The sequence below is a fragment of the Staurois parvus genome, unplaced genomic scaffold (genome assembly GCF_062004578.1).
Source record: "Staurois parvus isolate SC_StPar_1 unplaced genomic scaffold, SC_StPar_1.0 ptg000009l, whole genome shotgun sequence".
NCBI classification, from domain to species: Eukaryota; Metazoa; Chordata; class Amphibia; order Anura; family Ranidae; genus Staurois; species Staurois parvus.
The window spans coordinates 1,351,922-1,379,730 of NW_028317805.1; the positions used below are offsets into that span (position 1 = coordinate 1,351,922).

General features: G+C 42.4%; 1 protein-coding gene across 2 annotated transcripts in view; it reads right to left on the minus strand.

Annotated features, from left to right (window-relative positions):
- CPXM2 (carboxypeptidase X, M14 family member 2) overlaps positions 1-26,298 on the minus strand; it is a 108,115-nt gene extending 81,817 nt beyond the window's left edge. The window contains exons 1-4 of one of the 2 annotated variants that reach the window (XM_089668976.1): positions 25,962-26,298; positions 23,459-23,828; positions 8,260-8,358; positions 4,457-4,566 (exon numbers count right to left, since the gene is read on the minus strand). In XM_089668976.1, coding sequence (XP_089525102.1) covers positions 4,457-4,566; positions 8,260-8,358; positions 23,459-23,777 — 528 coding nt within the window. In that variant the 5' untranslated portion in view covers positions 23,778-23,828; positions 25,962-26,298. Of the gene's footprint in view, positions 1-4,456; positions 4,570-8,259; positions 8,359-23,458; positions 23,829-25,961 lie in introns of both variants that reach the window. The other variant, XM_089668971.1, reaches the window with a different exon arrangement.
- Between the last annotated feature and the right edge of the window lie 1,511 nt (positions 26,299-27,809).

Genomic DNA, 27,809 nt, shown 5'->3' on the forward strand with positions numbered 1-27,809 from the left:
CAAACTTATTATCACAGCAAATATTGTACCAATACCAAGGCCAACCTAAGACAAAAAAAGTGCTTTCATTCAATGCACATCATTCCATTTAACCCATATCCTATTCAATAAGATGAATTTCTGATTTAAAAAAAATGATCCTTGTGCATAATATGATCGCTAGCTTTATTGCATTAGCATTCAACATTTAGAACTAATTGCTGAAAACTTGATGACGATGATCATGCAAAATCTGATTACTAAGGGCAAAAAAAGGACATTTTGGGTCTAAGTATGTTCTCAATTTAATATTTATCAGAGAAAGTAGAACATCTGCTAATGCAATAAAATCATCAGTACTTTCTTTTGTTCTTCAAACAATCCTGAGGTTTAGCAGGGACAGCAAACAATTACAATGAACAGATGTGGCCATACACAAGATAGAAGCAATATAGATCAAGCCTAAGGGCAGGTTCACACTACCAGGAGAGTAAAACATTCAGTCTTTCTCTCTGGGTAGTGATTGCAGTGGGGTAACGGGGGCTGTACCTTGAATTTTTACCACGCAAGGCACTGTTTCCCCCCTTTTTTTCTTAAACTTTTATGGAATGTCACAAAGTGACATTCTATGCATTTCTATGTACAGCAGCTCAACTGTTGAACTTAGAAAAGCAGGGACACACAGACATCTGCGGAGCAGAGCGAAAAAATGCAACATGTCTGCCTTTTTCAGCATCGCTATGGGCGTGAAAGTGTGAATGGGAAACACAGAAAACCATTGTTTTCTATGTGCCCTTGCAAAGGGCACAGAAAAACGCAGTTCTCTGCTATAGTGTGAACCTACCCTAATACAGATTGGGTGGCCAAATCTTTACATGTAGACAGCATAAAATTAACCATACACAGGATGGCAGTCTGTAAGGTTTGAAACAGTTTCCAGCTTTATTAGCAATGACTTAGCTGTCAACATTTAGAAATAATTACTCGGAGCACTTTGTAGCTGAGCTGTGTATTAGAGCTTCTTGGAAGACGGCAAATCACTATATATTAAACAAAGACATGTTTATTTTACTGGAAAGTGAACAATTATTTTTGCTTTTTCATGCTGCTCTTATTAGGAATTAACGTAAGAAGCCAAGAAAACATGATGATGAGAATTGAACATAACAAGCACAATAGATGAATTTTATGGTAGAGCTGGCCAGGAAATAAAATTATGGTTATTCTCTGGGACAGAATTTTCAAGGGACAAATCTTCAAATCCTCAGATAGTCCATGGCAACCAGGGACAGCTGAGAGACAATTGCTGAGCTCAAACACTGGAGCAGATTCATGTGCAGAGACGTAGCTCCTGCATGGCTACTGGGCCCTTATGTGGTTTATAATATGCCTGTACCTACTGCTCTGATGGCGGACAGGTGGTTACATGGCATGAGGATGTATGGTTACAACAGGTCTGTTTTTACTCCAACTTTGTTTCTCTCTTGTGCTCCTTGTATTGTGTTTTGAAAATCATTTTCAATAAAAAAGAGATTATAAAAAAAACCATTGGGGGAGATTTACTAAAACTGCTGCACTCAGAATCTGGTGCAGCTGTACATGGTAGCCAATCAGCATCTAGCTTCAGCTTGTTCAATTAAGCTTTGGCAATAAAACCTGAAAACCGATTGGTTTCTATGCAGAGTTGCACCAGATTTTGCTGCATCCAGTTTTAGTAAATAACCCCTACTGGGTCAAACAAAGAAATTGTGCCATGTGCTGGAAACATTCTTGTAGTCAGTACTGTCACTTCACACTCAGTGAACGCATTCTACTTTTATAACAAAACAAGGGCAGTTGTCACTGGTACATAGAAAACGGTTTGGAGACGTTTGGGTGGTCTTTTGGGTTTTTAATTACTAACTGTCTATGGCTGGTCTAAGGCAGGCAAAAATGGACCTGTCCCACACCTAATTCCACAGCCCAATGCAATGCATGGATGAGGACTGTTCAATGCAACCCCAAGGGGGCAATAATTAACATTGCATCAATCAGGTACAAAGAGATTCTCCATTCTTTTAGAAGAAGTCTGTATGATGGACTGGATGGATTTATCCAACAGGTAAATTGTGAAGGTGAACTACAGCAGGTCCCAGAACAAATGACAACAGTCAGATATCTTATGATTCTTAGGATGACATCTCTGGCCACTTTTAGGTTGGTCATACATATTGCAATTTTCAGTTAATTTCAACCTTTGAATGACTAGTTATCACAAATATGATTGCAATCACCAGAAACAAAACATTCTACAACCCGTGAGTTGGACTGAGCTCCAGAATTTAGATGATTGTGATGTCGAAACTGGGAAAAGAACTGACAGCTTCTATACAGTTTATTGAAAGATCAAATGAAATGGAATTGAAATGAGAAAAAAACTAAGGCAATTTCTGAAAACATGATTGAATTTTTCAGCCATGTACATTTGGAGCCATTTTGATCCTTGCAATTGGCCACAACCACCATTTTCTGCCTTCAACTGCTTTGCAATTTCAACAAAAAATGAAAAAGTTTGCTTTATCAAATTGGCAAATGTATGGTCAGCTTTAGTGTGTCTGAAAAGCACAGCAAAGTGTTTTTTCAATACTGAAGCAACTGTGCATCTATCACACATTTATTAGAGAGGGATCAGTCTTTTGAGAGCTGTACTGTGTTCATCAAAGCGCTTCCAGTTTAAATTTCCTATTACTCTGACAGACATGGGGATTAATTCATACGGTTGTATCTAATGGAACATCACTGGCATCCCTTAAGATATACACACTCCCCTCTGGTTGTGGGGTAGTATGCCCATTCTTTCTGTGGTCCTGCATGGGCTTGTGTGGTCCCTTTCGAGCACTTTTCGTACACCTCATACTCCCCTTCTTTTTACTTTCTTTATCCTGACCTGTTTTTGGCAACATATAAGTGGGTTCTTTATCCTACTTCCTATTCTTGTACATTGGTTTGTATTGTATTATTTGGTACTGTATACGTTGTCTAGCCATAGCACAGTTATGATATCTTTTTCATGCATGGTTCTCCTTGAATGTGCGCTATATTTTGGAATGTTATGAATCACAATATAGTGTAGCACAACAAACTAATACCTCATATAAAAATTAATCATAAACAAAAATAAAAGTCCCATTAAAAAGTCTCTTAGAACACACTGTGCAATGTGTACAAAATAAATCTCTCTTCTTCAGTGCCAACCGTGCTACCACCACTAGGTGAAAAACCTGCTCACTTCACTTTATAACCTCATCTATAGGTCATTATGCACTCAACATGAACAAACTTGTGTACACCCTCTGTGGTCTTCCTCCAGCTTTTCTCCCGCTACCACCACAGTATACACACCTCTGACTGACACTCTCATATAATATGTATTACGGAAAACAGAAAAGTGGAACCATAGTGCTCTCTATTTATAAACGATTTATTAGTGCCCAGATTAAAAACACCTACAAGATGTAAGAAACAACAGAGCATATAATGTACGTATATTTCGTTACATGGCTCACCACCCCGGATGGTCATCAATTCAAAATGTCCAGGGCTCAGTTTCTTCCACCTATATTGCATTACGCCCCAGATTCGGGCTTCCTCAGTAGGCCTACCGAGGAAGCCCGAATCTGGGACGTACGCGTATGTTCATCCTCATGTATGTTTGTACCCTGAATTTTGTCTGATTAAAAAAGTTACTTAACTCAAGATATACACACTCTCATATGGGCAAAAGAGGTAGCTGCTCTGAGCTTACAAATCCGGGTGTTCCACCGGACTCAAGACCGATTCTAGCCCTGGAAAGCCTTCAAATAGCCCTATGGATCCAGGTTCAGGAGGTCCAGAAAAGCATGCTTTATAAAGTCAGGAAGGACCATACTTTATAAGTTTCTTTTTCCTTCCTTTTGATCAGCTGTGGATATAGGATTGTGCATGCAGAGGTTACACTTATGGAGTGTGTATGGAGGTTCTAGTTATCTATTCTATTGGTTGTACTAGTGGAACTTGTGTCTTTGTTCAACCTGACTAACCATGTAACTACATAGTGGTCCAGTTGTTTCTAAATGTCTGTAACGATCCCCATTTGCCAGACCACAGATCTCAGTGATATTGCTACATGTACATACATGCAAGCATTCCAGCACTTCATATAAGTCGAGGAATGACATAACTTCTTCAATTTGAAATGAGCTACAAAAGTTCTAATTGTGATGCATGAAAGTCTGTTTACCAGGTCATCAAATTCTGAGATCTTCTAAAGTGGGCACTATCACAATGAAAAGAAGACAACAGCACCGCCGTAATAGCCAAATCATACTTTTTCGACCACATCATGGTACCAGAGAGAAAGAGATAAACCTATATAAGACTACATATTCCAGTGTGCATTCCATCCCACTAAAGAAAAAAAGCTGTATTATCCCAAAAAACGATAAAAATGGAAATGTACCTGGATATTGAGGCGTCCCCTATGAGCTCCAAGACCATAACGTTTCACTGTAGACGCATGTAGTTGAAAGTCTGTTACCTTTAGGGTCTCCAACCCCAGAGGGGGACAACCTGCTTTTAAGACAAAGAGATGCAGCCCAGTTACTATAGATAAGCAGCCATTTATATATTGATTTTGTAAGCTAGTATTGCAGTTCTGCAGTTGTACTCATGTTATTAAAAGAACCTTCCAGTCCAAATGTTCTCCTTTTTCTCAAATAAAGTTGCCTATATGCACATGTATTTCTACCTTGGGAAGTATGTCAAAAACCATAATTAGCATCCTTTTATAGGTATATGCTCCCTAACCTAGTTCATATTAGGCTAGCAGAGATGGTTAATGAGCATAAGAGATGCCAGGAGGGGACTACTTTCATAAAATATCAGAAAAGATTGCAGCCTCTTCCTTCTCCTATGTCTTTACATATTTCAATATGTAGACACATGGCAGAAGACATGCTGTTTGTAGCTGTTAGACTGAAAAAAATAGAGCTGCTGCAATCTCTAATAATATCAAACACCCACTATGCACCTGGCACAGATGTGATCTTTAGATTTACACAAAGTGTAATTTTAAATAATAGGTCCACTTCAGCTGGTATGGGATCAAGTCACCCAAACATGAAATCAACATTGCTGTTAATTCTTATTTTCTGAAACAAATGTGTACTCATTATTTTTAATTCAAAGAAAAAAATGGCTTATAAATTAAAATTGTATTTCTGAACTTCTGATGGGATTCAATAACTGGGTATAATTATTGAAAATTTAAAGATATTTCCCTTAAGCATTGCCATTTCAGAAACATTCTCTATAGGAACCCCAAATTACAGTAGATGCTTGATGTACTGGTACACTTCCTGCGGTGGCAAGTGTAAAATATGGCATTAATATATATTTTTCCATAGCAGGTATGAAAGATTCATTGTCTTCCTGCAGCATTCTGGCTTATTATAAAGCCACATATAATGAACGGAAAGCCACAATTTTATTAGGAAAAGCCCCCGGCAGTGCTGGAAAGCCCTAGCACAGAGATCAGCCGTCAGGCTCATTCATGTTGCATAAGGCAGCCGACGTCTCTTAAGAAATGGTAACATTTTCCATTTGCACATGAGCTGATCTCAGCTTCAACCTAACATAAACTTGAAGTCCACTCTGCAGCCAGAAACAGAATAAGTATTTATAAAGGCGTTGGAATTGATAAGCAAAGAGAGATCTTGTGGGAGATTAATGAGATGACAGGGCCATTAGTTGTCCCCTCCGCCAAAGCATTACATACCCAGCTAGAGCATGAAAGGGAAGAATGACTTTGAAGTATCTCATAGTTCAGAAGCGTTAATATTCTCATCTGCTTTAGCATCTTAGATTCATGAAGTTTTAGCACTGTGCTAAGTATTAGGTATCCCAGCAAAGCAGCTTCAATAGACATTCACATATAGAAAGACGTCTTTTTCATCAGATTACTGTGACTGCACATTTTTTAATGTTGCATGCCAGTCAAAGTCCTTCAAACAGTGAAACAGTGGCTTAGTGGTTAGCACTTCTGCCTGGCAGCACTAGGGTCATTGGTTCAAATTCCAACAATGACCCAACCTATATGGAGTTTGCATGTTCTCCTAGTGTGGGTCCCCTTCCACACTCCAAAGACATGCTTAAAGGTTAGTGGACTCCTGTCTAAATTGGCCCTAATATGTGTATGAGTGTGAGTTAGGTTTCTTAGATCCAGTGGTGTAACTAGAACCTTCAGGGCCCCAGTGCAAGAAACCATGAAGAGCCCCCTGATCCTCAGCAGGGGCACTTCCCTCCAAGCCCGATGGCAGAATGCCAGGGCTCGGTCGCAAGTGCGATCTTTGTGGCACTGGTGTCAGTATTTTTTTTTATTTTTGTTATATAATTTTTTTACCATTTAAAAAAAGAAAAAAATTACCATTTTTTTTATTATTTTAAAAAACATTTTAGGAACCCCACATAGGGGCTTTGGTGAGATATCAGGGGTCTAAACCGACCTCTGATGTTTCACCTTTGAGATAGAGGAAGGAGATTGAGGACACAGCCATCAGTCTACACCTCTTCAGCCTCAGCTGACAGAGCGAATAGATAGGATTGGTATGGATCACTGACTCTATATTCAGATAAGGAAGGGGTCGGTAAATGTGTCACCCCATCATCCCTGCTCCTGGCAGGAGAGGGGAACTTGGCAGAGCTGTGGGGGACAAGGGGGGGTCAGGAGAGAGCACAAGGGGCCAGGAAAGAGCACAGGAGGGCTGCAGAGCACAGGGGGGGGGGGAGAAGAGCGCAGGGTGAGCCAGAAAGCATGTTCCTCCTGCAGCCGTTGAATGCTGGCTTCTCCTCATCTCCCCCCCACAGGCATTCAGTGGCTGCAGGAGGAACATGGAGAGATTGCTTCCTCTATATGCAGCCTCCCCGTGGATCTTCCTATCCAGGCATGCGGGAGGGGGGGTAGTAGTTTCCTATAGGCAGCCTGTAGTGGGTGTGTGAGTAGGTGCAGCTTGGTGCGCCGGCAATAAAGACACAAATCCCAGTTGCAGGTAGCCTTGGAACTTGTATTGCAGAAAATGACAACTAAAGACAACCCCAGCAGAAGAGCACCACTAAGGGTAACATTCACAGTTCAGTTAAATGCAGAGAGGCAGCGGGTAAAGGTGCACCAACAATGTCTGTCTTCAGAGGGCGGAATGCGGCCTGGCCAGTCCAGTCTCAAAAGGGGAGGCTTCTGTATAGGATTGTGAGTCCCTAGCCTACCCATGCTCATTAGGAACCTTTCCCTGCCGCTATTACCTTCCTTCACAGATTGGTGCTCTTTCCCTACTCTAACCACTAAGCAAAAGTGAGTCAAAATCTGGGGGTAGGAACTTATAAAGCCTCTGCTGACCCAAGATGGATGCCAGAGGTCACCTGGATGCAGCACAGCCAATCAGAATGCTGCCTTCAGGGACCAGGAAACCATAGAGAAACCAGGTTTTTCCTGAATTCCACTCCAAGTTGTGGTACCACTTGGGTCGAGCGCAACCTATAGTGGAGAAAACAGACTGCACCTGCCTACACGTGTGGCCTACTGGGTCCCTCCCACAGCTCTGCTCTCTGCACAGGCTATGAACAGCACAGTGAAGATGCCACCACTGATTTTACAAGATAATGAGGATTATTTACTAAAACTAGAGAGTGTGAAATCTGGTACAGTTCTGCACAGAAACCAATTAACTTTCAGGTTTTATTGCCAAAGTTTAACTGAACAACCTGAAGATAGAAGCTGATTGGTTACCATACACAGCTGCACCAGATTCTTAGTGCACCAGTTTTAGTAAATCTACCCCCATGTCATGGAATTCAAACAAGTAAATGTGTGCGAATCTTCCCAAAGTGAGTTTTCTCATTACAATATCATTCAGGTTAACAGGAGTAGGCAAGAAATTAAAATAAAATGTGGAAATGAATATATGATTTTGCAATTTGGCCATTGCTACACTTTAATGGTACTCCGGAGGTTTGATATACAAAATGCCTGAAAATCTTTCAGATTGGCAGAACTTGTTTTCTTGATTTTCTTGTTTTTGAACCAATATTCTGCTGTATCATGACATATGCACCTGCAGGTTGGCTAGGCTGAGTTGATTAATCCCAAAGGCAGATCATAAGAAGGATACCAATGGAAGATGTTTCCCCTCTCTGCACCTCTAAACAGCTCCATAGATAACACATTACGCACACTGCCGAGTTAGGAAACAGAAAAACATTCTCACGCACTTTCTCTGACATCTTGCACTATCTTCTCCTCATTCATTCCATAAACAAACTTCTCCGAAGCTTTCTTGTTTTTCTCTGTCTTCTTGCTACTGTTTTTGGCTGAAAGAAAGAACAAGGAAAGTTATATTATTATGATGTCTATTTGATCATAATTTTATTAGAGAAGGTTGGGAGAGGTCACAAACACGGAACATCTACAGAGTAGGATCAAATCTATGACTTGCATTCCATGTCCTTACCTAAATATATGTACTATAGTCATCTGGAGAACATTTGTCACATTGTCATGCTTTTATGCATATATTGATATGTATGTATCTGTATGAACTTCCCATGCTCAGATATGGAATCACTTCACAACTCACGTTAATACTGCTACAGGGCAGCACGGGTGCGCAAAATCACATATATATTTTTTTATATATATATATATATGTGTGATATATCCAGGCAGGGGGCGCACATGAGCCTACCCGCACTGCCATTCGTGGCTGCAGCTGTCAATCAACTGGTCCCGACCAGTGATTACTTGCCGGCACCTGGTGATTTCTAAGGATCTCCTACAGGGAGGAGGACTGTTTTATTTACTAACAGTTCTACTTCCTGTCAGCTTGGGCACACTACTTTGGATGGCTATGCACAGCACAGCCATGCAAAGCAGTGTGATTACAGTGAAGCACACTGACACCGCCCCCTAGTAAAACACTCCCAGCACATAGTTAACCCTTTGAGCACCCCAGTTGTTAAACCCTTCCTGCCCAGTGCCATTAGTACATTGCCAGTGCTTTTTTTTAGCACTGATCACTGTATTGGTGTCACTGAGGATGTCAGTGTCACCAAGTCAGTTCCCACCGGTGTCAGAATGTCTGCCGCAGTCCCGCTATAAGTCGCTGATCAATAGGATGAAGGGTCAGCCGCACACTGGAGGATAGATGAATATAGTGTGTATTTATTAATCCATAGGACACACAAAACACCAGGACATGAATACAGGTCCTGTATTCATGTCCTGGTGTTTTGTGTGTCCTATGGATTAATAAATACACACTATATTCATCTATCCTCTGGTGTGCGGCTGACCCTTCTTCCTATTGGATCGTGTGTGGTGGCGAGCCAGAGCCTGCACCTGTTATGGATTGATCTGGATTGTTTGTCTGAGCGGTATACCTTTGTTCTTTATAAGTCGCTGATCGATGCCATTACTAGTAAAAATAAAAAATAAAAAAAAATCCCAGTATCTATACTGCCATTTGTAAACGCTATAACTTTCACATAAACCAATTAATTTACTCGTATTAGCAAAGACATGTAGCAGAATGCATTTTGGCCCAAATTTATGACGAAATTTGATTTTTTTAAATTTTTTTACTTGACATGTTTAATAGCAAAAAGTCAAAAATATTGCTTTTTTTCTCAAAATTGTCGGTCTTTTTTTTTATAGCGCACAAAATAAAAACTCACAGGCGATCAAATACCACCAAAAGAAAGCTTAATTTGTGGAAAAAAAGGACACAAATTTCGCAGCGCCGTAATGCAAAAAATGGCCTGGTCGGGGGGGGGGGGGGGGATTGGGTAAATCCTCAGGAGGACAAGTGGTTAAAAAGCAAAAAAACAAATAAAATATGAACCTTTATCATTACTTTTATAAAATAACTAATGCATGCATTTATGTGTCTATGTGTAGTGTGACAATACTGCCTGGTCAGGAAAGGGGGTAAATCCTGAGGAGGGCAAATGGTTAATGTCTGTTTATCTTCTAGCTGTATAATGGCGCCCTTACCCGAGTCGATGTACATTGCATTGCATGCAGGGCACCTGCTCAGTAGCACAGTGTGTCTGGAAAACGTATTGAAATGTTGGCAGCCGCCATAGAGCTGTCATTATTCTGGGAAAAGCTTTATTACCGAATTCCTTGTAGATATAATTTTACATTTTCTATCACGCTGGGCTGACACATTGGTACCTGCTTTGTCAGTCACACTTCTGCTTTGTGTGTTAAATATTATACACGCCTGGAGACCTCCATTTTTCTCCGTCACATGCTTTGTCACCAATAATTATGGGAGACGCATAGCTCTGAGCTGTATGGAATTTGAAGTTACTGTCTTCTCTGCAGTGTATAGCTGAATGGCAGAGATTTCTCAACCATGATATCAAAGGATAGATGAATGGATGGATGGATGAACTGATGAATAGATGGATAGAAAGATGGAGAGGAAACTAACATTAGCCTCTTCATGCCGACGGTACGCAAATATGTGGTCTCTCAGCGGCTGGGCCTTGATGCCGAGCAGCCGCATATTTGCGTACCATTTGTAAACAAACATGTGCTGAGAGCGTGGGCCCTGCGTGCTCCCAGCACATGTGTCGGTGTCCCACGCAAAGGTCCCGATCTCTTCTTGCAATCGGGACCTTTCTGATCAAGTGACTGCCAATCACGGCAGTCAAATGACCCTAAACCAAGCCCCCCCCCCGGCGGCAGAAACCCCGGGGGGCGCCGGCGTGAAGGGGTTAACATGTCAGGACAAAAATACTGGATAACTAATGCAATGTGAAAGCAATTTATGATGGATCATGACTGTCAAGGAAACACATTTAGATATTAGGACTACTTCATTTAGGACGTTTTATTTTAAATAAAAACACAGACAGCACAAGAACAACATTCTCCTCAAGATAGATTAGGTGCCAGAAGTCTTAAAGCTTTAGACAAAAACATAGACAAACTGTAATGAATCAGTAAGGATGGAACTAAGATAGATAGATACATACATACTCTTGGAACTTCACTCTCTCAATCAACAATGACTATTTTTAATCCTCATGCTGCTAGCATTAGCAAATGGATAGGAATGTACTATATATCACAGTAAAAGTAAAAGCAGGGTGTAGCGCTAAAATATCAATGTAAATGACTAAAAGACAAATATTTGCAGTTATAACAAAAGCACACTAAAATAAAGTGACTTAGTGATATGAAAACATGTCAGTTTCCTAAATAATTATTACATATACGCATCATAAAAATGCATCATAGAAGAGCATGAAATCCAGTGACAGAGTGCTTGTATCTAGATAAAGTGCAATACAAAGTGATAGCTGTGTCACTTGATGGTGACCAATAAAGTGCAAAGCCAGACGTATTAACCAAACAACAGTCCACAGTTAAGGTGCATGAAAGATCGTGATGATCTTCAAAATCCAGTGATCTGATCCGGTATTATGGTGATGTGATTCATATAATAGGCTTGCGCACTCACCAGATCCGCAATCAAACTGCGCATTGAGAAATACCAATCTCAGAAAACTGGAGGTCCCTTTATGGTCTGGTCTGGTCAGGTGCCACTCACTATCCGATATCCACTGCCACACTTGGTACAGCTGTTCTGTGGGTGTTTAAAGCTCACAAGGAGCCCTCCACCGTCAACAAGAAGAGGATCTCCAGGGCATGACTTAATATGACTTCTGCCAGCTGCTCTCTCTGTTTCACCATATTAGATCAGTCTATCGAATTCTCTCTCTCTGGATAGGCAAGGTATATTTTGAAAAGCTTAATAGCACCCTGCTTCTACCATGTGAGTGGGCGGGGCTGCTGACTCTCAGCCCTCATTGGTTCACCTCTACAACTTCCCAAAGGCATTGTGGGACTATATAGCATATTTACTAGTTTTACTTTTTTTGTTTGTTTACATTACTTAGGTTACTTCCTGGTTTCCATTCCTAGGCAAAGGACATCATACATCCCAGCAGTCTTCAGGAGGGGAGGGAGCTAAGGGCAGATGAATTCCAGGAAGTAAATGTTACATGAATCATCTGCCCTTACTCAAGATGGCCACTCCTATAAATGTCAAGGGGTGTTTTTCAAAATGATTTTTAAAAAAATTATAATTCTATACCCACAGTTGATCCAGAGGAAGGCAAAAAAAAAACCCCAACAAAGTATGATCCAATTTGCTCCTGCAGGAGAAAAAAATCCTTCCTGATCCCCCGAGAGGCAATTGGATATTCCCTGGATCAACTTTACCTATAAGTGTTAGTATCCAGTTATATTCTGTGTATCTATGAAATAATCCAGGCCTTTTTTAAAGCAATCTACTGAGCTGGCCAGAACCAACTCTTGAGGGAAACATATCATACCTGCTTTGTGCAGTGGTTTTGCACAGAGCAGTCCCGATCCTCTTCTTCTTGGGTCCCCCACCAGCACTCCAGCTCCCTTCCTTCTGCCTAGTGCCCCAGTAGCAAGCAGCTTACTATTATGGCATCTGAGCAGGTTCGCTCCCGAGCCACTGCTCTGTGTGTCCATTCACACGTGAGAGCGGCTCGGTCCCGCCACCATTCCCTCTTCATTGGTTTACTGGCTGTGATTGACAGCAGCGGAAGCTGCCGTCTCAGCCAATGAGGAGGGAGAGACCCAGGAGAGCCAATGGTCTCTCTGGATTGCAGGATTCAGAGGGAGCTCAGGTAAGTTTTGGGGGTGGGGGCTGGAGGGCTGCTGTACACAGAAGGTTTTTTTTACTTCTATGCATAGAATGTATGAAGGTAAAAAACCTTGAGCCTTTACAACCACTTTAATGAACATTGCTATCCTGAATGTGTTCCTGTCCTAATTATGATAAACCTTCCAGTGCCAGGTAGGATTCTTATCAAAGCTGTTGCAGAATATTTGTAAACCACAACCATATGGACACACCCACTTTGCACTGACCACGCCCCTTTCGCCACAGTGTGCTATGCAGGCCACGTTCTGCCCCTTTAAAAATTATCCATTTTTTCAACTTTGAAAGTTGGGAGATATGACACTTTAACTCCCGCCTATCCACCTTGGAATCCCTTTAAGAAGTTATGAATGCCCAGGGGATAGGAAGGATCAATGATTGGGATTCAGTCCCTCCAGGTACTGATTGTTGGAGGAGACTGAGAGCTGTCATTGACAGCTTGGTCTCTGTGCTGAGAGCATACAATAAGAACAGAAACATCAGATGCCCAGTGACGCATATGTGTGGCATGTGGGGCTAAAGCCCACCCTTATACCATTGCACATATATGTTACGTGGGCAGCAACAGGTTAATGTTCGCAGAACAAAACACTCTGCTTGCATTCTGTAGCTAACCTATATTACAGTCCATATGCTACAAAAATTCAAGAGTGTCATCACAACGCTGTATTCTTAGAGTTGAAAATGATTTATAGTTTTTCAGTGAAAATTCTGATAATGTAGATGGGGTTATATAACCAATAGTATTCTTGCTCATCTGTGTTCCATTATATGAAGGTCAGGTGGTTTCTCCAAAAGCTGATTATATTGGCTGGATAGGCTCATGCTCAGTAGTTTTTGGCTGGGATTGTAGACTGGGAATGGATGGAGTATTAACTGTCCAGAATGTTAAACTTCAATGAGAGAAGCTGTCAGCCTAGTACAGCCTCTTCATCTGTCTGTTTCAGGCTGCCTATCTATGTATGCTTCAGTTCGAAATGGCAGCAAGTATAGTCCACACTGAAATGGTGGGTTAGTTGGGCCTGCAATAGATGGATGCTGGTAAGTAGGATGGAGTCATACTGTGCTGATGAGCAGGATGGGCTTGCACTGTGTAAGCCGTGTACCGGGGTGGGCTCCCCAGGATACAGTGATGTCACGAACGAGGAAAGCAACCCCAACACCAGCTTTTGCCACAACAGAATTTTACTTAGATGTGGCAAATAAACACAACCCCAAATGCTGGGAACATACAATAAATTTACATACACCCAGCCCAAAGGCTGAGACCCTTGTGCTGCACGGCACAGCGCCTTCTGATGGATGAAGGTAGAAAGTGTAGTAATTTACCTACTGGCGGGCACAACTAAGCTGGCACACCTTACCCGTTATTACCCTAAAAGAGCAGGAATCAGTGTATGGGTGTACGGTATGGGCTAGACTGTGGTGCAGCACAACAGCTTACAATCTTACACAAATCTACAGTAGTCCCCCTCCCATAACTGGTCCTGTAGCACGTGCCTGAGTATTCCTTCTGAGCAAAACGCCAGTCTGGCTTGAGTTTGTGGGATTTTATCAGCTCTCCAATGTGAAATGTCACTTTAAGTTATGGAGTCCTTCCAATGATCAGTAACAACACTTGTGGCCTGACACAAACAGAGACCCTAACTAATTAACTATAGGCCTGGTCTCAGTCTATAGACGCCAACACTGAAATGAGGTGCATGCATGATCTTACCGACCCGGGTCTGCTTTTCATCCGCTGGTGACTCTGAACAGAACAAATGTCTCTCCAACAAGCATGTGATATCGCTGTATAGGTTGCGTTATTCTTCTGCTCTCATCAGCATTCCTGGCAGCAATCTTCCTTTCTCTGAACACGATCAGGGTCTTGGACACGATCAGCTTCACTTAGCTGCAGCTCTGGTTACTGAGGGAGTCACTCACACCTGGATGTCATCGGATTCTCAGCTCACACGGCCCCTTCATTCAGCATTGTCCAAAACATAGCTGCAGTCTCCTCTTCCTGTTCACTAAACTCTGTGTGAAAACCCCACCTCTTCATGAATATAGAAATATCTATGCAGTCTGAGGCTGTGTTAGAAAAAAAGTGACATCTTGTGGCTAAACCGCAGAATGTCACTCCAGAACGTTTAATTTACTCCACACAATCAGTGTTCAAACAATGAGAGCTGTTTCCCCATCTTACAACTGTACTGGAGAGGGGGGTGGCCTTGTGCTGTGCTGGTGAATATGATGGGCTTGCACTGTGCTGGTGAGCAGGGTGGACATGCACTCTGCTAATAAGTGGCGTGGGATTGAACTGTGTTGGTGAGTGGGATGGGCTTGCACTGTACTGGTAAGTTGGATGGGCCTGCATTGTGCTGCTGAGTGGGATGGGTTTTACTGTGCTGATGAATGGGATGGCTTTGTACTGTGCTGCTGAGTGGGATGGGCCTGCACTGTGCTGGTGAAGGGGATGAGCCTGCACTGTGCTGATGAGAGGGATGGGCCTGCACTGTGCTGGTGAGGGGGATGGGCCTGCACTGTGCTGGTGAGGGGGATGGGCCTGTAGTGTGCTGGTAAGCAGGATGGACCTGCACTGTGCTGGTGAGAGGGGTGGGCCTGCACTGTGCTGGTGAAAGGGATGGGCCTGCACTGTGCTGGTGAGAGGGATGGGCCTGCACTGTGCAGATGAGAGGGATGGTCCTGCACTGTGCTGGCGAGGAGGATGAGCCTGCACTGTGCTGGTGAGAGGAATGGGCCTGCACTGTGCAGATGAGAGGGATGGGCCTGCACTGTGCAGATGAGAGGGATGGGCCTGCACTGTGCTGGTGAGGGGGATGAGCCTGCACTGCGCTGGAGAGAGGGACGGGCCTGCACTGTGCAGGTGAGAGGGACGGGCCTGCACTGTGCAGGTGAGAGGGACGGGCCTGCACTGTGCTGGTTAGTGGGATGGGCCTGCACTATGCTGATGAGTTGGACCTGCAGTGTGTTGGTGAGTAAGGTGGGTCTGCAATGGGTTGGTAAGTGATTTGGACACTGTGCTGGACTCAGCTTAACTTATAAAAACAAAAATTCAACATACCCTGTTACCAGGACAAATATGAATACTGAGGTTTTCATACAATAATATTTAACATTTGTACAGTTGAAGGGAACGGTAACTGTATTCTGTAAATCATTTTATCTTTCAAATGTATGTGTTTACAATATAACAGGAGACAATACAGTGAGAATACAAGAGGGATAGGAGGGCCCTGCTCCTTGGAGCTTACATATTAGTTTTTGCTATTTAAATTAACTCTCTGTTTTACAGTTTACTAAAACTGAAGAGTGCAAAATCTGGTGCAGCTCTACATGGAAGCCAATCAGCTTCCAGTTTTATTTTGTCAAAGCTTAATTAAACAAGCTGAAGTTAGAAGCTGATTGGCTGCCATGCACAGCTGTACCAGATTTTGCACTCTCCGGTTTTAATAAATAGAGCTCTCTTTTCAGGCGCAATGTATCCTGGATACAGCCAAATACATGGAGGAGAAAGAACTGGAGGTGTCACTACTCTGCCTCATTTACTTTTCTGTGTAAATATCAAGCTTTTTTTTCAAGGTGTAGTTAAAAGAAACTAGAAAACGTGAAAAGAAGCCTAAAGCTCCACCTACTGGCTAAAAATGAAAATATATACAAAACTATATGACATCCCTCCTCTTTAGCATTCTCCTGTGAGCCCAAAGCAACCTGATGACACCTGAGAGGGACTTCTTTATGTCCAGGTCTTACAGGAAGCTTTTTAAAAGGCCTTGAGTCTTATTTATTCAAGCTGAACAGAACTATCTTCTGGTGAAAATTACCAACAACGAGATGTCACTTCTCAATATACTGTACATTGCAACATGACCTATTTTTTTTATTTTGCTGCTGGGGATCTAGAGCAGGGGTCTCCAAACTTTCTAAACAAATGGTCAGTTTATTGTCCATCAGACCTTAGGTGGGCCAGACTATGACCACTGGGAGTAGTAAATACATCAGCATCAGTGGGAGTAGACACTGGTTGGTGTCAGTGAGAGTACATTACATAGTACCTGTTGTCAGTAGGAGTAATAGTGACTCATCATTGGTGTCAGTGGATGGATTGATGTCCCATCATTGGTGTCAGTGGTAGTTACAGCACTCTATTGTTGCTACCAGAGGGAGGAAAGTGCCCCATCATTGGGGTCAATGGGGGGAATAGTATTCCATTGTTTATATCAGTGGGAGGAATAGTGTTCCATTGTTTATATCAGTAGGAGGAATAGTGCCCCATTGTTGGTGTCAGTGGGAGGAATATAGCCCCATTGTTAGTGTCAGTGGGAGAAAAAGTGCCCCATGGTTGGTGTCAGTGAGAGGAATATAGCCCTATTGTTAGTGTCAGTGGGAGGAATAGTGCTCCATTGTTGGTGTCAGTGGAAGGAATAGTGCCCCATTGTTGGTGTCAGTGGGAGGAATAGTGCCCCATTATTGGTGTCAGTGGGAGGAATAGTGCTCCATTGTTGGTGTCAGTGGAAGGAATAGTGCCCCATTGTTGGTGTCAGTGGGAGGAATATAGCCCTATTGTTGGTGTCAGTGGGAGGAATAGTGCTCCATTGTTGGTGTCAGTGGGAGGTATAGTGCCTCATTGTTGGTGTCAGTGGGAGGAATAGTGCCTCATTGTTGGTGTCAGTGGGAGGAATAGTGCCCCATTGTTGGTGTCAGTGGGAGGAATAGTGCCCCATTGTTGGTGTCAGTGGGAGGAATAGTGCCCCATTGTTGGTGTCAGTGGGAGGAATAGTGCCCCATTATTGGTGTCAGTGGGAGGAATAGACCACTGGTTTAGAGTTAGAGTTGAGCTATAACTACTGTAGTCCTAGTGCTTTTCCCACCAAATTTACAGAGCATTTTCTTTTCATTTCAGACATGTCAGAGAATAACTTTTACCTTTTGAAGTTTATTCATCCTAACATATTATACATCTTTTTTTTATAGGACAGATAAGGGTTTAATTATTGGAAAAAATGCGTCCTATAATTTTCCCAATTCAACTTCTGTGTAGTTCATGCTGCCTCAGATATTAACCACTCCACATACTGTAATCTGCAAAGTCCTCCAACTAAAAGGCTTTTTACATTTGTACAATTTTGTATAAATTAAGGAAATTTGCATGACACTGCCCTTTTCATAGGTTTATGATTGCAAATGTTCAGAACCACATATTCCTATGATTTTATAAAACTCACAAAATGAGCACAAACAATTTGGAGCTTGTGAGTTATTGGGCTGGAAAATTAAAAAAAAAAGGGAGCATTTTTTAGTCATTGGTTACTACTTTATTGAATACATGACTGAAACAATACTTTTCCCACTATTTTCTTCCCAAGGGCTCATTTACACTAGCAGTTGAGAGATAACACCACACAGTTGAGCCACGTTTTACAGCCCCTCAACTTCTTCCCTTTAGCTGGAAAGGCAGTGGCTTGGGGTGTACACGTGCCGCAACTGCGATGTCTTGCTTTGTTGTTGTAGCAGGAATTATACCCCCTGCCACGATTGGCTGGCGCTTCAATCCACTGAATGTGACAAATGGGGCCACACAATGCACACAGTGGCAGCGTGGTACTGTTGCATTTAGGGTGTTAAAATAGGCGGTGAGGAGGCGATACAACATTTCCCCACCACGTGTCAAATGTTCTCTAAAGAGCAACTTAATTGTGGATCGCTCTTCAGGGGTAGCTTAATCCAGCCCCCTATGCACATCTGTAGAAGCCGATCAAGTATATGGGTGTTCTGTTTGGTTACTAATATTGTAAATATATTATCAAGTAATCAACTGTCACAGGGGTCAGACCTGCCTTGTTTATGAGGGCTGTCAGAACTCACTGGAAATGCTGATTACATCAGTGACAGAATGAATTACGCCATTTCCTCTATAATCACCATACTAAAGTCTTGTGTTTGATTCTGATACCAAGAATTTTTACTGAGTGTTCTGTAGCAGTGTAACAAACGGAGGAGTTTGGCAATGAACCACTGCTGTCAATGTAACCCTTTTGCTGCCACCGATGTTTGCCATAAATCGGCAGCAGCAGAGGCTTTTACACATGTGTGCAAATCTGGCAAGCCAACTGTCAATTTTCCAGGGAGGTAATCCCACAGCTGTACAGCCCCCCAAACATTTCCATGAACTCCTGATATGTTCGTCACCCCTTCCTACATCGGACCCCAACTGTCCGATCTGCAGACCTGGGACCAGCATGGCAGGTGCCACTCAATAGAGGGAAGAGGGACTAACTAATGCCGGTTTGATGATTACCCCTACCTAGTAAGAACCCAAAAGTGACACGTATTAACATCACATCTGTGTTGGTTGTCACTTTCCCCAGCCTCTCTGGCCACGGAAGAAGCTAATGGAGTATGGACTGTGCCATGTTAGCTTCAATGGAGGGCAGGTGAGACACCAGAGGTCTCATTCAAAAGAATCTGTCACAACAAAATAGCATCACATAGGGAACTTTTGTTCCCCTATAGGATAAAAATAAAGTTTATTAAAAAAGTTACACCCAAGCACTTGGATCCCCTTCCAAATAAAAAATGAGAACGCCCCCATACACACATACCTCCCAATAGTCCCAAATTGTGTGGGACTGTCTCACATTTAGACCCTGCTCCCACTGTCCCATGGACAGGGGATAGATCCACAACTCATTTACACTATAGGCATGTGGGTGGGTGCAGAGTGGTGCGGCGGCAGTGAAGACACAGAGTTGCAAGAAACAAAACTCGTATTAAGAGAAAGTTCAATGGTACAGATAGCCCAGTGGGAAGACACCCAACTGGGAATACTCACAGCATGGCTGGCCAAAGTAGAACTGAGCAGTTCTTGAGAGTGTTGACAGCGTCTGTCCTAGAGTACAGAATGTGGCTTGCCGGTCTGCACCCAAGTGGGAGTATTCCAAGAATGAAGGCATGTACCTAGCCTGGCTTTACTCATCAGGAACCTCTCTTTCCTGTTAGAAACTTTCCCTTACAGATTGAAGATCTGTCCCTGACCTGTCTACTCGCAAAAATGCACACCAAACCCTGGAGCCAGGGTCTAAAATAGACTTTACCTGACCCAAGATGGCTGCCAGAGTCACATGGGGTGGCAGCATCCAACCAGATCGCCAATGTAAAGCCAAAACAACGTGCAAACAGGACTGTAAGCGTACCATTTTATTAAGTGACATGTGCTTTGATTGGCATTCAGAGCGATTTGAAAAAAAGTGTCCAGTGCAACATTTAGAAACTAGTGTAAACAAACTCTAAAAGTTGGTTGGCTGTCAAGTAGGACTGTCAGGAATTCTCAGGATTTAATGGACAGAAATCCAAATTCCTCCACACACAAAAAACCCAATTAATGTATTTAAATCCATTTAACTATCTGAGAAGTGTTCAACCTAAACAACTGCCACAGCTGCTAAGACTGGAAGCTATTTTAAAACAGCAATGGAACAAACAAATGTTATTTCGGGACAGTTTTAAAATTTTGCTTGGTACTTGAGTAGTTAAAACAGGAGGTACTTACATCATTTCTATCACGTATCCAAAAACAAGGAGCCCTAATGGCAAAATATTAACTGTTTCACCCCATCAGTGCAATATTAGAAAGCCACAACTCCTAAGGTAAGACTTGGGTTAAAAAAAAAAAAGGTTGATTCACTAAAGGCAAATAGTGTTCAGTTTGCAAGGGAAATTTCTTCAGAGCTTATGGAATGAGGTGAAGCACTGCTGACCTTCACCATTCAATATATTTTTTTTTATTATTTTCTTTGCACACAATAGGGAATTGTTTGCAAAGCACAATTTCATATAATTTGCTAAACGCTAGGGAAAATTCCCTGGCAAAGTGAACAGCCTGTTTGCCTTTAGTAAGTCAGCCCCAACATACAAATCAATCCAGCTCCAGGTGTACATTTAAAACTGCTGGTTTATAGCACAGGTTCAGGTTACACAGTGCCATTTATCCATCATGCATACAACTGTTTATTACCTTGCTCTGGTGATCTGCTATTCTCTTACATTTTTTAAAAAAACATTTTAGTATTGGACAGAGTGGGGAAGGGTTACAATTTCCGGCTAACTTTTACTCCTGTCTGTGTCTTCCTTTCCCAGTGACAACCGCTCTCCTTACTTCTTGTCATGTTGTCACAGGATCTCCCCATTGTAGTCATGGGTAATCTTAAAGTGAAACATCACCCCCCCCCCCTTCAACTTTTGGCACATTACATTTTTTGAGGGAAGCGGATACCTAGTTTTGATACCCACTCCCACTTCCACTCAGATCGCCTAGGCCCCCCGCCCGCAGCCTCTTGGGGCACATCACAGGTCCCAGAAGGCTGTGGAACCATTCACAAATCGTAGCATGGCTTGTGCATGCACAGTAGTAATCTGCAAGGAGTCAGGGGTGGACTGACAACTCATGGGGCCCCCGAGCAATAGGGGATCATGGGGATCCTGTGTCCTTGCCCAAACTCAAAAAAGCCTATGAAAAAGGTACCAGGGGCATCACAGTGGGCCCCCTACTGACCCGGGCCCTCGGGCAGTTCCCGAGTTTGCAAATGGTCAGTCCGCCCCTGCAAGGAGTATCAGCCGGCTTCCCACAATAAAGATGCCAACACCGGGCCTCTAAGACTAGTGAAAAAACAGTCCAGGTGAGGACACCACTGGATCTTTGGACAGGTAAGTATCCTTTTATTAAAAGTCAGGAGCAACAGGTTTTGTAGCTGCTGACTTAAGTTTTTGTTTCTAGGGTGAAGATCCTCTTTAACAGAATTATTTGCTGTTTCCATCTCTATACACAATTAAAATAAAAGGTTTTGGCTAGAATTAGACTTTAATGTAGAAAGAAACCTTTCGATTTCAACAAACATTCCTGTAAAATCAATTATTGTATGGCGGTCTCATAACGCAGGCATGGCACAAGACCCGCAGTGGTCCCCATTCAAAGATTATGTTTCCACGAAGCACATAGACTAGGGACCAGCCAGAGCCAAGCCTCATAAATGGATGTGTGCTTACCATCTGGTGTGCGGGCCCCACTTGGCAAACCATTAAGACAGTTTCTCTTAAGTGCGCTCCAGATGCCTCTTTGGCATGAACCTGACAGCTTTAATACATCACAGATTTCAGCGAAGGCTACATATTGCTAAAATTTGTCTAATTGATATTTTAATGCAGAAAGCAGTGGAGATGAAAGAGGTGAGAAATAAGTTTTATTTGCCCAGGATCTATTTTTTTTCCTTTCCTCCAAGTGGTGCTCTGACTATGGCTACGTCAGTACTGTTTGGGGTCAATGTCAAAAGAAAGCGTCACAAATAAATCAAACAACCAAAGAACAAGCCAAAGCCACCAAGTATGCAGACACGGGGCCACCAATATAAGAAACTGAAAACACAACAGTGGGCCCCTGCCAAAAATAATTGTCTGCAACACAAAAATGTTTGAATTAAAACAAGCCTTTATTGTAAATAGCAAGCATAGCCATGGTATTCCTAAAAAAAAAGCCCACAAAATAATATTTAATAAAAAGTCAGAAGTCAAAATCACAGCATCTCATTGGTTGCCAATGGCAATGGTCCTTTATTTTTCTATAATATTCCACAGACAGGGCCTATGCACCTTGGCTACATTCAGAGAAGATACAGAAGGTCATCCAGTGTCCATGCCTTACAGTCACCATATGACTCACCCTGACAATGTTCTTTCAATACTTCAATTCGAAACTGGTTGGGTGCAGTGCAAAACAATGGCCAATAAATACAGAAGTGTGTTTTGAAATAGAGGAACTTGGCAGGTATTGAAAAATCTTGCAAACCCCCCTTATCGAAATCCATATGGATGAGCCTTTAGGCTAGGTTTTTCACTTGTGCGTGTTGGAAAGACTTGCAAAATTGTGCATGCTCCTGACCCGCAGGCAAAACACAGTTTAGCAGACATTCAGGGGTGCCAATAATTGTTAATGGCACCCTCATGCGTCGGCAAATGAGGCGTGTTTTCGTGCAAGTCAAATCACATGGTGCTGTGGCACCATGCGACTTCTTGGTGCAGCACGGTTTTAAAATAAAGAGTTTTCCCTGCAATTCTATGGGGAGGGCAGCCCATTTAAACAAATAGGCTGCCTACATGCGAACACAGGACCTAGCATGCATGTAAAAACAGTACCTAAAGGGGTTAATTTACTAAAGGCAAAAAGGCTTTTTACTTTGCAAGAGAATTTTTCCTTTGCTTAGTGAATGGGATGAAGGTCTGCTGATGTCCATCATCCAATCATATGCAGGCAAAGATACTTTTTTTTTTTTAATTCCTTGCATGTTATTGGGTATTCTTTGCAAAATGAATTTTTACCATATTCACTAAGCTAAGGGAAAGTTCCCCTGCAAAGTGAACAGCCAACCCCAAGGTGTACAAGGAGAGTTGGTCTACAGCCGTCCATTTTGTTACAGGGTATTTTTCATAAACTATCCAGAAACTGGAAGACAGAAAAGTATTATTGATTGCACCAACCTATCCACCTATCATTTCAAGACCAGGTATGGAAGCAAAATCAGTTCACTGGTTGCTATAAGCAACATCAATTTTCATTCTTATTACCAATGTTTTAGTGTAAATAAATCTGCCAAACTTTTCTAATCAAGAAGTTTGTCTGCCTACTTGTAGAACCTTTTAAAGAAACTTGCCTGGTTTCTGTAAGTGGGATTTTTCCACCTTCTTGGTAATCTTTTTAGGTTTGCTGATCTCTTTCTTTGGCAATGGGTAGTTCTCCTCCCTCGTGTCTTGGCTCTGATGTATCACCTCCTCTATGGGCTCCGGGGCCACCTCCTCCACTCCTTCTGGCTCCAGGGGTGTCTGTATCTCCTCAGGGTCCGGGTAAGAGTAATAATGATCCCTGGATACAATTTCCTGGTGATAGTAGTCATTTTCATCTGGGGGTCTTGCAAGGGACCCGTGGACAAGCAGAAACCCCAAAATCCACAGGAAGTCATGTTTGTGTGCCATTGCTGGTTGTCTGGAGGAGGGGGGAGACTTGTAGCAGAAATATAGCTGCAGCTGTATAGAAAGAGGAAAAAGTCCTGTCAAGTTCAAAAAAGAAATGGGGGAAAACATATTGTATAACACATTATAGCCTGAAGCAAAATTCCCAAGGACTACATGAGTTCCAGCAGCAATGACACAGGTACCTCTGATGGTATTTTTAAGCAGCTGTAACAAGTATTTCTTATAAAAAAAAAGTAATTCCAATACAATTTAAAGAGTTTACCCCTGCAATACTGAAATATGTTGTAAAATTTCCAATTTTGGCTGACAGTTATGACCTGAATATCTTCACTCCTTGCAGCTCCCTGATGGAGTTTCTAACTCAACTCTCCCACCACCCCACCACCATCGCCATAAATTCTCACTCCTACTGCTGATTTTCCATTATAAATATTTTTTTAACTCCAAAAGATGGAGTGCAACCCCTAGGTAGCAGTAAGGCCAGCCTAAGAACACAAGGGCAGTAATTATGTCTAAGAATACCAGCACCCTCCCAAAATGTAAAATATTAGCTCTCAGTAGAGAACTTTAAGGATTAGACATTAATTCAGAGTAATGTATATTTTTGCAATATTACAGCATAACGGGATTATTTACAATGGATTATCACAGAATATGGACAGCAAATGGAATTCAAATACAAAGTTGTAGAGTTGAGAAACAATGGACTGTACTTGGTCATATTGGCCAAAAGATTTTTCAGGGACATTTGCTGATGAACGAAGGAGTAAATCTTGTCATACTCTGTACCAGCCTTTGCAATCTTTTTACCCCAGAGGAACCCGTAAAATAACTTTCAGGTCTCAGGGAATCCCTGCTAAACCCAATTCATTGATAGTGGGAAAATGTCCCTTATATTGGGGGCCAGTAGACAGAATGCCCTCCTTATAATGGTGGTCAGAATGCCACCCCTATTTGATCCCTGGTGTCATTGAGCTCTCTCTGCCAGGTGCACAGTAACAACGCAGGGACCATTTAATGGGAGGTAAATCAACTGCAGCTCAGGGAACCCCTAGCAACCTCTAGGGCAGAGTTTCTCAACTAGGGTTCCTCCAGAGGTTGCTAGGGGTTCCTTGAACAATGAGCAATTTCTGCCTCTCAGATGTGTTCCCACTGACACCATTGATCTTTTTAGCTATCTGTAAGGGGGTAATTCTTCCCAATGACCACAAGTGTTACAAGTAATTCTTCCCATTGACCATGATACTAATGTACATGAGTTGTAGATATAGTAATTTTACGCAGGGGTTTACTGAGACCAGAAAGTTGTTTCAAGGGTTCCTCTATGTTGAAAAGGCTGCTCTAGAGGAACCCTAGGGTTCCATAAAACCTTAGTTGAGAATGGCTGCTCTATGCTATATTCTACAGATCATATTATACACTATTTATTAAGCAGGAATATATTTTTTCATATTATTAAGGTGCTCCAATAAAAATAAGAAAGCATAAATAATCAAAAGGCATAGACTAATTCTGGCATTTACAAAATATGTTATTACCAGTTTAGTTTGTTTTTTCCATGTATCAATATTAAAATTCAAGAACAGTTGGAATCTACACTTTCCTACATTTAAAGTTCAAGATATTACATGTTCAACCTTCCTTAGTAAAGTGAATGACAGGTATGTTTAAGACACAACTCAACAAAACAAAATCTAGACAAGGGTTGGAGGATCCACTCTTGTGACTTACCTGAAAAGACTACGGTAACTTTCTAACCGGAGGTGACTTATACAGGACACGACTCAGGTTGCATAAAACCTTAGTTGAGAATGGCTGCTCTATACTATATTGTTACAGATCAGATTATGTACTATTTATTAAATAGGAATATACTTTTTCATATTATTAAGGTGCTCCAATAAAATGAAAAAAAACCACAAATAATTAAATGGCAAAGACTAATTCTAGCATTTACAATATATGTTACTGCCAGTTTGGTTAGTTTTGAAACCCAGGGACCTAAGTTTACATGTATCAATTTTAAAATTCAAGGACAGTTGGAATCTACACTTTCCCACGTTTAAAATTCAAGATATTACATGTTCGACCTTCCTCAGTAAAGTGAGTGACAGGTATGTTTAAGACACAAATCAGCAAAAAAACACGTAGCCAAGGGTTGGAGGATCCACTCTGGTGACTTACCTGCAACGACTACGGTAACTTTACAACTAGAGGTGACTTAGACAGCACACGACCCAGGTGGGTTCCTCTTCAGAAGGCTGAAATCTTGGTAAATACAGAGTTTGTCCCCTCTTTCTAAGATCTGCATCTTCCAGAGGACTCTCCAGTTTAACTTTCTCCCTCTCTTGCACTGACTTTGCCCAAAACACAGAACTGTTAAGCCTGGTCTTAACCTGGAAGGATAAGCAAAGGATCTCCAGTAAGTAGGTGTGAGAAGTGTACAGAGAAAAGTGCTCTGCTGCGTGCACTGGGCTGTCCAGATCCTGAATACAGCTCAGTAGACAGCTGTATGGAGGTAAGACAGCCAGGGTGAGACTAAGGGGAAGGAGGCAGCTCCTCCTGTGTCACAGCCTGGGAGAGGCTCTGATGATTGACTGCATTCTGCAATCTCTGATAAGGAAATGGGGAAGAAAAGTTCAAAGAATATACACAACTTATATAAATGTGACTGGAATAGACGGGGGAGTATGAATGGAATGCCACTCACAACAAGAAAACCCAACCGATTGGTGGCATCAAAATGAATGAATATTTTAGGGGAAAAGATGCCTGATATACGAGGTTCTTTAACCCCTTAATGACCAAGCGTAAAACAAGTCTTACTGTTTTTCTGGACAAATCGAGCTTTCATTCTGTGGTAGATGGTAATGGATATTTCCTGATTTTTTTTTTTTTGTTATTAACCACCTTCCGCCCGCCCTATAGTACAATGACAGGCGCAAGGTGGTTCTCTCGTTCTGATAGGACGTCATATGATGTCCTACCATTCTCACTGTGCATGCGCGGCTCAGGGAGCACGCAGCGCGGCGATCGCCGGTGCGCTGTGTCCCTTGGACACAGTGGATCACGGAAAGAGCCAAAGATGTTGGCTCGGTCATGTGATCAGCTGTGTCCAATCACAGCTGATCACATATAAACACAGAAATGCCGGTTATCGGCATTTCTCTCCTCTCGAGCTGTCAATCGGCTTTCCGCAGAGGGGACATGTACACTGATCATCAGGGCACTGATGATCAGTGTGCCCTGATGATCAGTGTGGCCCCAGAAGTGCCACCTGTCAGTGCTCATCAGTGCCACGTGCCAGTGCCCATCAGTGCCACGTGCCAGTGCCACGTGCCAGTGCCACATCAATGCCACATATCAGTGCATACCAGTGCACATCAATGCCACATATCAGTGCCCATCTGAGCTGCCTTTCAATGTCACCCATCAGTGCCAGTCAGTGCCACCTATCAATGCCAATCAGTGCCACCTATCAGTGCTGCCAATCAGTGCCACCTATCAGTGCCAGTCAGTGTCGCCTATCAGTGCCGCCTAACAGTGCCAGTCAGTGCCACCTATCAGTGCCAGTCAGTGCCGCCTAACAGTGCCAGTCAGTGCCGCCTATCAGTGCCAGTCAGTGCTGTCTGTCAGTGCCGCCTATCAGTGCCATATATCAGTGTCATGTATCAGTGCTGCCTTTCAGTGCCCATCAGTGATGCCTGTCAATGCCCATCAGTGCAACCTACCAGTGCCTCCTCATCAGTGCCACCTATAAGTGTGCATCAGTGCAGCCTATCAGTGCCCATCACTGCAGCCTCATTAGCGCACATCAGTGAAGGAGAAAAATCACTTATTTACAAAATTGTATAACAAAAAGTAAGAAAAAACTTTTTTTTTCAAAATTTTCTGTGGTTTTTGGGTTTAAGAAAAAATAAAAATCCCAGAGGTGATTAAATACCACAAAAGAAAGCTCTATCTGTCTCAAAAAAATGATAAAAATTTCTTATGGGTACAGTGTTGCATGACCATGCAATTGTCATTCAAAGT